The 12,415-nt window shown below is 53.7% G+C and overlaps 1 protein-coding gene across 1 annotated transcript; it reads right to left on the minus strand.

Moving 5' to 3' along the window:
• Positions 1-3,466: 3,466 nt before the first annotated feature.
• On the minus strand, positions 3,467-4,732 carry LOC138358481 (proteoglycan 4-like). Its single transcript, XM_069316473.1, has one exon. The coding sequence runs from the start codon at positions 4,730-4,732 to the stop codon at positions 3,467-3,469; it is 1,266 nt and encodes a 421-aa protein (XP_069172574.1).
• Between the last annotated feature and the right edge of the window lie 7,683 nt (positions 4,733-12,415).

The following is a 12,415-nucleotide window of genomic DNA, read 5'->3' on the forward strand; positions in this document are numbered from 1 at the left end:
GGGGGACATGATCATCACATTCAAGATTCTCAAGGGGATCGACAGGGTTGATAAAGACAAGCTATTTAACACAAGGGGCACACGCACTAGGGGACACAGGTGGAAACTGAGTGCCCAAATGAGCCACAAAGATATTTGAAAGAACTTTTTTAGTGTCAGAGTGGTTGACAAATGGAATGCATTAGGAAGTGATGTGGTGGAGGCTGACTCCATACACAGTTTCAAGTGTAGATATTGGGTTCCTGAGCCCAATAGGCTCAGGAACCTGTGCGCCTGTTGATTGACGGTTGAGAGGAGGGACCAAAGAGCCAGAGCTCGACCCCCGCAAGCACAACTAGGTGAGTACACATTTGATTGACTAAAATTAACATATATTATACGTTCAAAAGTCGATTTTATACAAATAGTTACAGTGTCACTTTTCTGACACCAAATTAAACCAGAAAACGTTTTGTGTTTGCTGGGAATTAACTCATTGTCATCCTCCCAGCCTTTTAGCATGGACGGTAGAGAGACGGTCTCAGTTCGTGCAGGTTGGCGATCAATCCACGATCGTCCAAGTGGTTGGGCACCATTCCTTCCCCCCGTCCCATCCCAAATCCTTATCTTGACCTTTTCCATGTGCTATATAGTCTATTGGCTTGGCGCTTTCCTCTGATAATTCCCTCCCTTCTCTTCTTGTCATTCATGACATGCTTGTCTCTGAAGCTAGACACATATATAATGATATAATCAATGGTGAAGTCAGAGTTTGTCTCTTGTGGATTTCTTCCCATATTGGTGTCCGAATGCATGATAGAACTGATGAGTTAGCCAAAATCTTTGCTCCTAAAGAGGGAATTGATTACCATCTTGGACTGCCTTTGAGTATCCAGAGGGCAGTAATATTCCGGGAACATGAACAAAACTCTATCTCCTATCATTCTATCAAGCAAGATGAACCGCACGTCTATCAGTCATCCAATAAGGTTGGCAGACTTCTAGATATTACCATTGCTGGGCTTAGGCCTGGCTGCAAGTACCTCTGGGAGTTTGTAACATCTGCTGATGTAGATTTGACTAAATGTCAACTCTGTCAGCAGAACTATTGGAATACTTTGCGTCATTATATAATGGAATGTGAAAAAATTGCGGAATTCAGATAAAACACCATCAATGGTGTCCATGAAATGTGTAAGTACTTCATTCATAATGATGTACTGTCGGGAATCTAAGGGAAGTTTCTAAAATTTGCTTACTGTAGGTGCAGCCTGCACATGACTGTAAACCTGCCGCCCAGTTGGGTGGGTGTGGAGCACATGACTGTAAACCTGCCGCCCAGTTGGGTGGGCGTGGAACACATGACTGTAAAACTGCCGCCCAGTTGGGTGGGTGTGGAGCACATGACTGTAAACCTGCCGCCCAGTTGGGTGGGTGTGGAGCACATGACTGTAAACCTGCCGCCCAGTTGGGTGGGTGTGGAGCACATGACTGTAAACCTGCCGCCCAGTTGGGTGGGTGTGGAGCACATGACTACAAACCTGCCGCCCAGTTGGGTGGGTGTGGAGCACATGACTGTAAACCTGCCGCCCAGTTGGGTGGGTGTGGAGCACATGACTGTAAACCTGCCGCCCAGTTGGGTGGGTGTGGAGCACATGACTGTAAACCTGCCGCCCAGTTGGGTGGGTGTGGAGCACATGACTGTAAAACTGCCGCCCAGTTGGGTGGGTGTGGAGCACATGACTGTAAATTTGCCGCCCAGTTGGGTGGGTGTGGAGCACATGATTAAATCTGCCGCGCTGTTGTGTGGGTGTGGAGCACATGACTGTAAATCTGCCGCCCAGTTGGGTGGGTGTGGAGCACATGACTGTAAAGCTGCCGCCCAGTTGGGTGGGTGTGGAGCACATGACTGTAAAGCTGCCGCCCAGTTGGGTGGGTGTGGAGCACATGACTGTAAAGCTGCCGCCCAGTTGGGTGGGTGTGGAGCACATGACTGTAAATCTGCCGCCCAGTTGGGTGGGTGTGGAGCACATGACTGTAAATCTGCCGCGCTGTTGTGTGGGTGTGGAGCACATGACTGTAAAGCTGCCGCCCAGTTGAGTGGGTGTGGAGCACATGACTGTAAAGCTGCCGCCCAGTTGGGTGGGTGTGGAGCAAGACTAGTAACTGTGTGACTCACTATAGATGCAAAGTGCCTTGTATAGTGACTGTTGCGAGCATCTTGTTGAATCACTTGTGTTATAAAAAGATTATTGATATGTACATGGATGTATATACATATACATGTGTATGTAACATTACCAATTGTGTATCTGGCTTCAAAAGATTATCACTTGCTTAGCTAAATGAACTATGCGGTTCAGTTCCTGAATCGATTATGTGCCTCACTAACCCTTTTCACCACCAACTGAAACTCTCAAGTTACATAAATATATCAAATGGTCACATAAACGTTATGGTAATGTTTTAATATAAATAATAGTATAGGTAGTAAGCTGTCAGCTCGGATACACTTGCTAGTTGCCATCACCAGCGGGTGGCGAGGGGCCACCACCAGCGGGTGGCGAGGGGCCACCACCAGCGGGTGGCGAGGGGCCACCACCAGCGGGTGGCGAGGGGCCACCACCAGCGGGTGGCGAGGGGCCATCACCAGCGGGTGGCGAGGGGCCACCACCAGCGGGTGGCGAGGGGCCACCACCAGCGGGTGGCGAGGGGCCACCACCAGCGGGTGGCGAGGTGCCACCACCAGCGGGTGGCGAGGGGCCATCACCAGCGGGTGGCGAGGGGCCATCACCAGCGGGTGGCGAGGGGCCACCACCAGCGGGTGGCGAGGGGCCATCACCAGCGGGTGGCGAGGGGCCACCACCACAGGGTGGCGAGGGGCCACCACCAGCGGGTGGCGAGGTACCACCACCAGCGGGTGGCGAGGGGCCATCACCAGAGGGTGGCGAGGGGCCACCACCAGCGGGTAGCGAGGTACCACCACCAGCGGGTGGCGAGGGGCCATCACCAGCGGGTGGCGAGGTACCACCACCAGCGGGTGGCGAGGGGGCCATCACCAGCGGGTGGCGAGGGGCCACCACCAAAGGGTGGCGAGGGGCCACCACCAGCGGGTGGCGAGGTACCACCACCAGCGGGTGACGAGGGGCCATCACCAGCGGGTGGCGAGGTACCACCACCAGCGGGTGGCGAGGGGCCATCACCAGCGGGTGGCGAGGGGCCACCACCAGCGGGTGGCGAGGGGCCACCACCAGCGGGTGGCGAGGGGCCATCACCAGCGGGTGGCGAGGTACCACCACCAGCGGGTGGCGAGGTGCCATCACCAGCGGGTGGCGAGGGGCCACCACCAGCGGGTGGCGAGGGGCCATCACCAGCGGGTGGCGAGGGGCCACCACCAGCGGGTGGCGAGGGGACATCACCAGCGGGTGGCGAGGGGCCATCACCAGCGGGTGGCGAGGGGCCACCACCAGCGGGTGGCGAGGGGCCATCACCAGCGGGTTGCGATCACCAGCGGGTGGCGAGGTACCACCACCAGTGGGTGGCGAGGTGCCATCACCAGCGGGTGGCGAGGTACCACCACCAGCGGGTGGCGAGGGGCCATCACCAGCGGGTGGCGAGGGGCCACCACCAGCGGGTGGCGAGGTACCACCACCTGCGGGTGGCGAGGGGCCATCACCAGCGGGTGGCGAGGGGCCACCACCAGCGGGTGGCGAGGTACCACCACCAGCGGGTGGCGAATGGCCATCACCAGCGGGTGGCGAGGGGCCACCACCAGCGGGTGGCGAGGTACTACCACGAGCGGGTGGCGAGGTACCACCACCAGCGGGTGGCGAGGGGCCACCACCAGCGAGTGGCGAGGGGCAATCACCAGCGGGTGGCGAGGTACCACCACCAGTGGGTGGCGAGGGGCCACCACCAGTTGGTGGCGAGGTACCACCACCTGCGGGTGGCGAGGGGCCATCACCAGCGGGTGGCGAGGGGCCACCACCAGCGGGTGGCGAGGTACCACCACCAGCGGGTGGCGAGGGGCCACCACCAGCGGGTGGCGAGGTACTACCACCAGCGGGTGGCGAGGTACCACCACCAGCGGGTGGCGAGGGGCCACCACCAGCGAGTGGCGAGGGGCCATCACCAGCGGGTGGCGAGGTACCACCTCCAGCGGGTGGTGAGGGGCCATCACCAGCGGGTGGCGAGGGGCCATCACCAGCGGGTGGCGAGGGGCCACAACCAGAGGGTGGCGAGGGACCACCACCAGTGGGTGGCGAGGTACCACCACCAGCGGGTGGCGAGGGGACACCACCAGCGGGTGGCGAGGTACCACCACCAGCGGGTGGCGAGGTGCCATCACCAGCGGGTGGCGAGGGGCCACCACCAGCGGGTGGCGAGGGGCCATCACCAGCGGGTGGCGAGGGGCCATCACCAGCGGGTGGCGAGGTGCCATCACCAGCGGGTGGCGAGGTACCACCACCAGCGGGTGGCGAGGTGCCATCACCAGCGGGTGTCGAGGGACCACCACCAGCGGGTGGCGAGGTGCCATCACCAGTGGGTGGCGAGGTGCCATCACCAGCGGGTGGCGAGGTACCACCACCAGCGGGTGGCGAGGTGCCATCACCAGCGGGTGGCGAGGGGCCACCACCAGCGGGTGGCGAGGGGCCATCACCAGCGGGTGGCGAGGTACCACCACCAGCGGGTGGTGAGGGGCCATCACCAGCGGGTGGCGAGGTGCCATCACCAGCGGGTGGCGAGGGGCCATCACCAGCGGTGGCGAGGGGCCATCACCAGCGGGTGGTGAGGTGCCACCACCAGCGGGTGGGGAGGGGCCACCACCAGCGGGTGGCGAGGGGCCATCACCAGCGGGTGGCGAGGTGCCACCACCAGCGGGTGGCGAGGTGCCATCACCAACGGGTGGCGAGGTGCCATCACCAGCGGGTGGCGAGGTACCATCACCAGCGGGTGGCGAGGTACCACCACCCAGCAAACAATTTTAGGTTGCCACAACATATCTGGAAAGTATTTGAAAGTATTGGAAACGTTTGTTTTATCGTATCAGATACGATATTGTGTGTGGACTTAAATAGGTTTCCAAAACTTATAACCAAGACATATGTATCTAACACTAATTTGAGATGTTGTGGCAACTTTACACTCCTAACATGAGTCATTCATAATCCATTCATATACCAATATGAATCTCTTATGAAAGGTTTGAGCCAATAATCTGAACCCTTTTCACTTCTTTGTGTTTAAAGTTAAATTTCTTGAAATTAAATTATATTTTATATTATATTATTTTTATTATATTTTATATTATATTATTTTTATTATATTTTATATTATATTATTTTTATTATATTTTATATTATATTATTATTTTCAATTTAAATATTAAAACCAATTTAAGGGTAAAAAAAATCTAATAATTTATATTTCTTTTATTATTTACTAACAATTATAATTATTTACTAACGGAGAGAGGGGAGGCTGTACGGCGGAGAGTGGCGGCTGTGGCGGACAGTGGCGGCGGTGGCGGATAGTGGCGGCGGGCGGACAGTGGCGGCGGCGGGCGGACAGTGGCGGCGGGCGGACAGTGGCGGCGGCGGGCGGACAGTGGCGGCGGTGGCGGATAGTCGCGGCGGGCGGACAGTGGCGGCGGTGGCGGATAGTGGCGGCGGGCGGACAGTGGCGGCGGTGGCGGATAGTGGCGGCGGGCAGACAGTGGCGGCGGGCGGACAGTGGCGGCGGGCGGACAGTGGCGGCTGTGGCGGATAGTGGCGGCGGGCGGACCGTGGCGGCTTTGCCGGCGGTGGTGGACAGTGGCGGCGGGCGGACAGTGACGGCGGCGGGCGGACAGTGGCGGCGGCGGGCGGACAGTGGTGGCGGCGGGCGGACAGTGGTGGCGGTGGCAAACAGTGATGGCGGTGGCAGACAGTGGTGGCGGTGGCGGACAGTGGCGGCGGGCGGACAGTGGCGGCGGGCGGACAGTGGCGGCGGGCGGACAGTGGCGGCTGTGGCGGATAGTGGCGGCGGGCGGACCGTGGCGGCTTTGGCGGCGGTGGTGGACAATGGCGGCGGGCGGACAGTGGCGGCGGCGGGCGGACAGTGGCGGCGGCGGGCGGACAGTGGTAACGGCGGGCGGACAGTGGTGGCGGTGGCAGACAGTGGTGGCGGTGGCAGACAGTGGTGGCGGTGGCGGACAGTGGCAGCGGGCGGACAGTGGCGGCGGGCGGACAGTGGCGGCGGTGGGGGATAGTGGCGGCGGGCGGACAGTGGCGGCGGTGGCGGATAGTGGCGGCGGGCGGACAGTGGCGGCGGGCGGACAGTGGCGGCGGTGGCGGATAGTGGCGGCGGGCGGACAGGGCGGCGGCGGGCGGACAGGGCGGCGGCGGGCGGACAGTGGCGGCGGGCGGACAGTGGCGGCGGGAGGACAGTGGCGGCGGTGGCGGATAGTGGCGGCGGGCGGACAGTGGCGGCGGGCGGACAGTGGCGGCGGGCGGACAGTGGCGGCTGTGGCGGATAGTGGCGGCAGGCGGACCGTGGCGGCTTTGCGGCGGTGGTGGACAGTGGCGGCGGGCGGACAGTGGCGGCGGCGGGCGGACAGTGGCGGCGGCGGGCGGACAGTGGCGGCGGCGGGCGGACAGTGGCGGCGGCGGGCGAACAGTGGCGGCGGCGGGCGGACAGTGGTGGCGGCGGGCGGACAGTGGAGGCGGCGGGCGGACAGTGGCGGCGGCGGGCGAACAGTGGCGGCGGCGGGCGAACAGTGGCGGCGGCGGGCAGACAGTGGTGGCGGCGGGCGGACAGTGGAGGCGGCGGGCGGAAAGTGGAGGCGGCGGGCGGACAGTGGAGGCGGCAGGCGGACAGTGGAGGCGGCGGGCGGACAGTGGTGGCGGCGGGCGGACAGTGGTGGCGGCGGGCGGACAGTGGTGGCGGCGGGCGGACAGTGGTGGCGGCGGGCGGACAGTGGTGGCGGCGGGCGGACAGTGGTGGTGACGGCAGACAGTGGTGGCGGTGGCAGACAGTGGTGGCGGTGGCGGACAGTGGCGGCGGTGGCGGACAGTGGCGGCGGTGGCGGACAGTGACGGCGGTGGCGGACAGTGGCGGCGGTGGCAGACAGTGGCGGCGGTGGCGGCTGTGTCTGGCGGTGGTGGCGGGCGGTGGCGGGTGGCGGCGTCTGTGATGAGTGGTGGCGGCTGGCGGTGGTGGGTGGTGGCGGCGGTGGTGGTGGGTGGTGGTGGCGGCGGTGGTGGTGGGTGGTGGTGGCGGCGGCGGCTGGTGGTGGTGGGTGGTGGCGGCGGTGGTGGTGGGTGGTGGTGGCTGTGGTGGGTGGTGGCGGTGGTGTCGGCGGCGGCTGTGGTGGGTGGTGGCGGCGGCGGCGGTTATGGGTGGTGGCGGCGGCGGTGGTGGTGGGTGGTGGTGGCGGCGGCGGTGATGGGTGGTGGCGGCGGTGGTGGTGGGTGGTGGTGGCGGCGGCGGCTGGTGTTGGTGGGTGGTGGTGGGTGGCGGTGGCTGGTGGCGGGTGGCGGCTGGTGGTGGGTGGTGGCGGGTGGCGGCTGGTGGTGGGTGGCGGCTGGTGGTGGGTGGCGGGTGGCGGTGGGTGGCGGCTGGTGGTGGGTGGCGGGTGGCGGCTGGTGGTGGGTGGTGGCAGGTGGCGGCTGGTGGTGGCTGGTGGCGGGTGGCGGCTGGTGGTGGGTGGTGGCGGCGGGTGGTGAGTGGCGGTGGTGGGTGGCGGTGGCTGGTGGCGGGTGGCGGCGGGTGGCGGCTGGTGGTGGGTGGTGGCGGGTGGCGGCTGGTGGTGGGTGGCCGGTGGCGGCTGGTGGTGGGTGGCGGGTGGCGGCGGGTGGCGGCTGGTGGTGGGTGGTGGGTGGCGGCGGGTGGCGGCTGGTGGTGGGTGACGGGTGGCGGCGGGTGGCGGCTGGTGGTGGGTGGTGGCAGGTGGAGGCTGGTGGTGAGTGGTGGCGGGTGGCGGCTGGTGGTGGGTGGCGGCTGGTGGTGGGTGGTGGGTGGTGGCGGGTGGCGGCTGGTGGTGGGCGGCGGGTGGCGGCGGGTGGCGGCGGGTGGCGGCTGGTGGCGGCCAGCTGGGACACACCCTTCACCATTGAAGGTCTGAGTACAACTAACCATATGTCTCTCTCACCCACCAGCCCAGTGTTGCCAGCTTGCGCTCTCAAAATGTTTCCTTCAAAGATTGTATATTATCTTTGAACAACAAGTTTGATTATCAAGGAAATAGTGCATATATTATTGTCACATTAATACTGTGCAATATCTTATTACATTCCTGCTAAATAACTATAATTTGAAACAGGACAAAAAATCCAACATATATATAAAAACCAACATTAGAGATCACGAGGCCTAGGCCTCGCCTGTGACCACACATCCTGCCTCCCTGGCCTGCTACCCTCTCACACACCTCACACTCTTAACTCTCTCATAATCACACTCACTCTCTTACTCTGTCACTCTTACTCTCTGTCACTCTTACTCTCTGTCACTCTTACTCTCTGTCACTCTTACTCTGTCACTCTTACTCACTGTCACTCTTACTCTGTCACTCTTACTCTCTGTCACTCTTACTCTCTGTCACTCTTACTCTCTGTCACTCTTACTCTGTCACTCTTACTCTGTCACTCTTACTCTCTGTCACTCTTACTCTCTGTCACTCTTACTCTCTGTCACTCTTACTCTCTGTCACTCTTACTCTCTGTCACTCTTACTCTGTCACTCTTACTCTGTCACTCTTACTCTCTGTCACTCTTACTCTCTGTCACTCTTACTCTCTGTCACTCTTACTCTCTGTCACTCTTACTCTGTCATTCTTACTCACTCTCAGTCACCCTTACCCATTCATACTCACTCTCTCACTCTTACTCTCATACTCTTACTCTCAATTACTCTTACTCTCAATCACTCTTACTCCCAATCACTCCTACTCCCAATCACTCCTACTCTCAATCACTCCTACTCTCATTCTTACTCTTACTCCTACTCCCAATCACTCTTACTCCCAATCACTCTTACTCTCAATCACTCTTACTCCCAATCACTCTTACTCTCAATCACTCTTACTCTCAATCACTTTTACTCTCAATCACTCTTACTCTCAATCACTCTTACTCTCATTCTTACTCTTACTCACTCTTACTCTCAATCACTCTTATTCTCATTCTTACTCCTACTCCCAATCACTCTTACTCCCAATCACTCTTACTCTCAATCACTCTTACTCCCAATCACTCTTACTCTCAATCACTCTTACTCTCAATCACTCTTACTCTCACTAACTCTCAATCACTCTTACTCTCACTCTAACTCTCAATCACTCTTACGCACTATTACTCACTCTTTCTCTCAGTTATCCTTACTCACTCTCATACTCACTCTTACTCTGCCACTCTTACTCTCTGTCACTCTTACTCTCTGTCAATCTTACTCTCTGTCACTCTTACTCTGTCACTCTTACTCTCTATCACTCTTACTCTCTATCACTCTTACTCTGTCATTCTTACTCTGTCACTCTTACTCACTCTCAGTCACCCTTACCCATTCATACTCACTCTCTCACTCTTACTCTCATACTCTTACTCTCAATTACTCTTACTCTCAATTACTCTTACTCCCAATCACTCCTACTCCCAATCACTCCTACTCTCAATCACTCCTACTCTCATTCTTACTCTTACTCTCACTCTTACTCTTACTCCCAATCACTCTTACTCTCAATCACTCTTACTCTCAATCACTCTTACTCTCAATCACTCTTACTCTCATTCTTACTCTTACTCACTCTTACTCTCAATCACTCTTATTCTCATTCTTACTCCTACTCTCACTCTAACTCCTACTCCCAATCACCCTTACTCCCAATCACTCTTACTCTCAATCACTCTTACTCCCAATCACTCTTACTCTCAATCACTCTTACTCTCAATCACTCTTACTCTCAATCACTCCTACTCTCAATCACTCTTACTCTCACTAACTCTCAATCACTCTTACTCTCACTCTAACTCTCAATCACTCTTACTCTCATACTCACCCTTACTCTCAATCACTTTACTCTCACTCTTACTCATTCTGTCACCCTTACTCTCACTCTTACTCTGTCACTCTTACTCACTCTCAGTCATTCTTACTTATACTCACTCTTACTCACACTTACACACTCTCTGGCACTCTCACTCACCTTCAGTCACTCTTACTCACTCTTACCCACTCTCGCTCACTCTTACTCACTCTAGTTAATAAGAACACGCCAATGTAAGACAACAAAACGTTTTCAGATTCTTTCTCACCACTTTCCAGCAACTTTTATAATTTATATAAATTATCTTAGGGAATAATACATAAATTATATAATTAAACATGATATTAGTGTTTAGTGGAATGCATAAGGAGTCAAATTGTGTTAAAAAGAGCGATTTTTAGAAAATTTGGAAAACTACTTTTTTCTGTTCATATTATAACTAAATGGATTTTAAAGGTTTCACTCAGCCAATATATATCATTCACAATTTATTAATGAATTTTACAAAAAAACACCATAAATTTTATATTTAAACATGTAAAAACTATTTGTTTTACATTTGGAAGAAAATAATTGTAGAAAAACAATTTATAATTAAACCTTTGTGTTTGGATTTTTTGAGTAAAAGTTTCTCAAAGGCTCTCCTGCACCATTCTCAATGCAAATCATTCCCACACCTATGGGAAGAGATAGGCGAACGTTGTGTAGATGATTTGTGTTTGCTGGGCACCAGCGGGTGGCGAGGGGCCATCACCAGCGGGTGGCGAGGTGCCATCACCAGCGGGTGACGAGGGGCCATCACCAGCGGGTGGCGAGGGGCCATCACCCAACCTGTCCTCTTAAAAAGAACGTCAACATTTGCCGTTTGACTCTACGGCTGTTTTTGGACGTTATTTTGTGTAAAACTACGTCTATTTTCGCTTCCATGGACTATCTCTTGTTATACAATGAAATACCACACTCTTATTATTCTATAACTCACTGACTATGCTCTGATATTTGTTCTTCAAGTAAAAATATATATATTTTTGCCTTAATTAGGCCATAATCCAGAAAATTCCAGCCTATCGATCTTTATATTTAGGAAAACATCTAATAAATTTGGAAATGAATTTTTCGTTCGCCGACAGTTGCCTGTTACTATTTAACCCTTTATGCTTTAATGTCGCTGGTCATTGTGACTTTCCCAGGATTTATATATGTTTTGTAGTAGCATTTAGTCACACTACAGTAATTTAACTAATGGGAAACCTCTATAGTTGTCGTAAATTAATAATAATCATTTATCAAATAATAAATTAGCAAACATATGCAACATTTTATGTTACGACTTTTCGGGTAGGCCGTTCTGTTTGTTTACAACCCCAATGGTTCAAAACACACAATACTTTTAATATATAAGTGACTAAGTATGCTCTAATATATGGTCCTCAATGAAAATTATAGTTTTTTTTTGTTAATTTGTCCATAGTGAATAAGATTCCTTACTGTTGATCTTTATATTAAGAAAAACATCTAAACAAATTGGTATTGTGTTTTCGTTCAGATAAAGTTTCCAGATACTATTTCCTAGTTATCATTTAATGTAGGTGGTTATTTTAATTCGCGGCTACCAGGGGCTTTCTCCTATTATACAATATAAATGTACTCACTAACTATTCTCTGGTATCTGTTCTTCAAGTAAAATTACCTATTTTTTTGTTTAATTAGTCCATAATTCATAAAATTCCTTCAGGTCGATCTTTATATTTAGAAAAACATCTAATCAATTTGGAATTTAATTTTTCGTTCACCTGCAGTTACCAGCTATTATTTCATTGTTATATTTTATGTCGCTGGTCATTACAATTTTCCAAGAATTTAAACAGCTACACAGCAAGTAGCATCTTGTTAGAGTACAGGAATTTACCTATGGAGAACCTCGATAGCTGCCGAAAATTATTAATGATTATATATGTAATTTAAAATAATGAATTATATACCATTTCGTATGTTACGTCTTTGGCGGGTAGGCGGTTCTGCGGGTTTACAACCGAATTGTTTAAAAATCACACTATTTTAAATGTATGAGTCACTAGTATGCTCTGATATATGTTCTGCAATGAAAATAAAGATTGTTTTGTTGTTAATTACTCCATAAGTGTGTAATGTGTTAATTCAGTCTAAAATCTTTTTGCAACGTTTATATGCGATATACGTAGCTGGAAACTACCTAATATTTAAAAATAATAGTTACAACATTCTATTAATATATAATGTTGAAATAAATATCACACAAAGTCTGTATATCTGTTTTTAGATGTCTTATAAATCTTCTTTTAAAATAGTATTAATGATTTTTATGAATCTTGAGTAAAAATTATGTTAATTATTATTAATCTAATTGTTATTATTTTAAGTAAAAGAATTGCA

This window comes from Procambarus clarkii, chromosome 83 (assembly GCF_040958095.1).
Source record: "Procambarus clarkii isolate CNS0578487 chromosome 83, FALCON_Pclarkii_2.0, whole genome shotgun sequence".
NCBI lineage: Eukaryota > Metazoa > Arthropoda > Malacostraca > Decapoda > Cambaridae > Procambarus > Procambarus clarkii.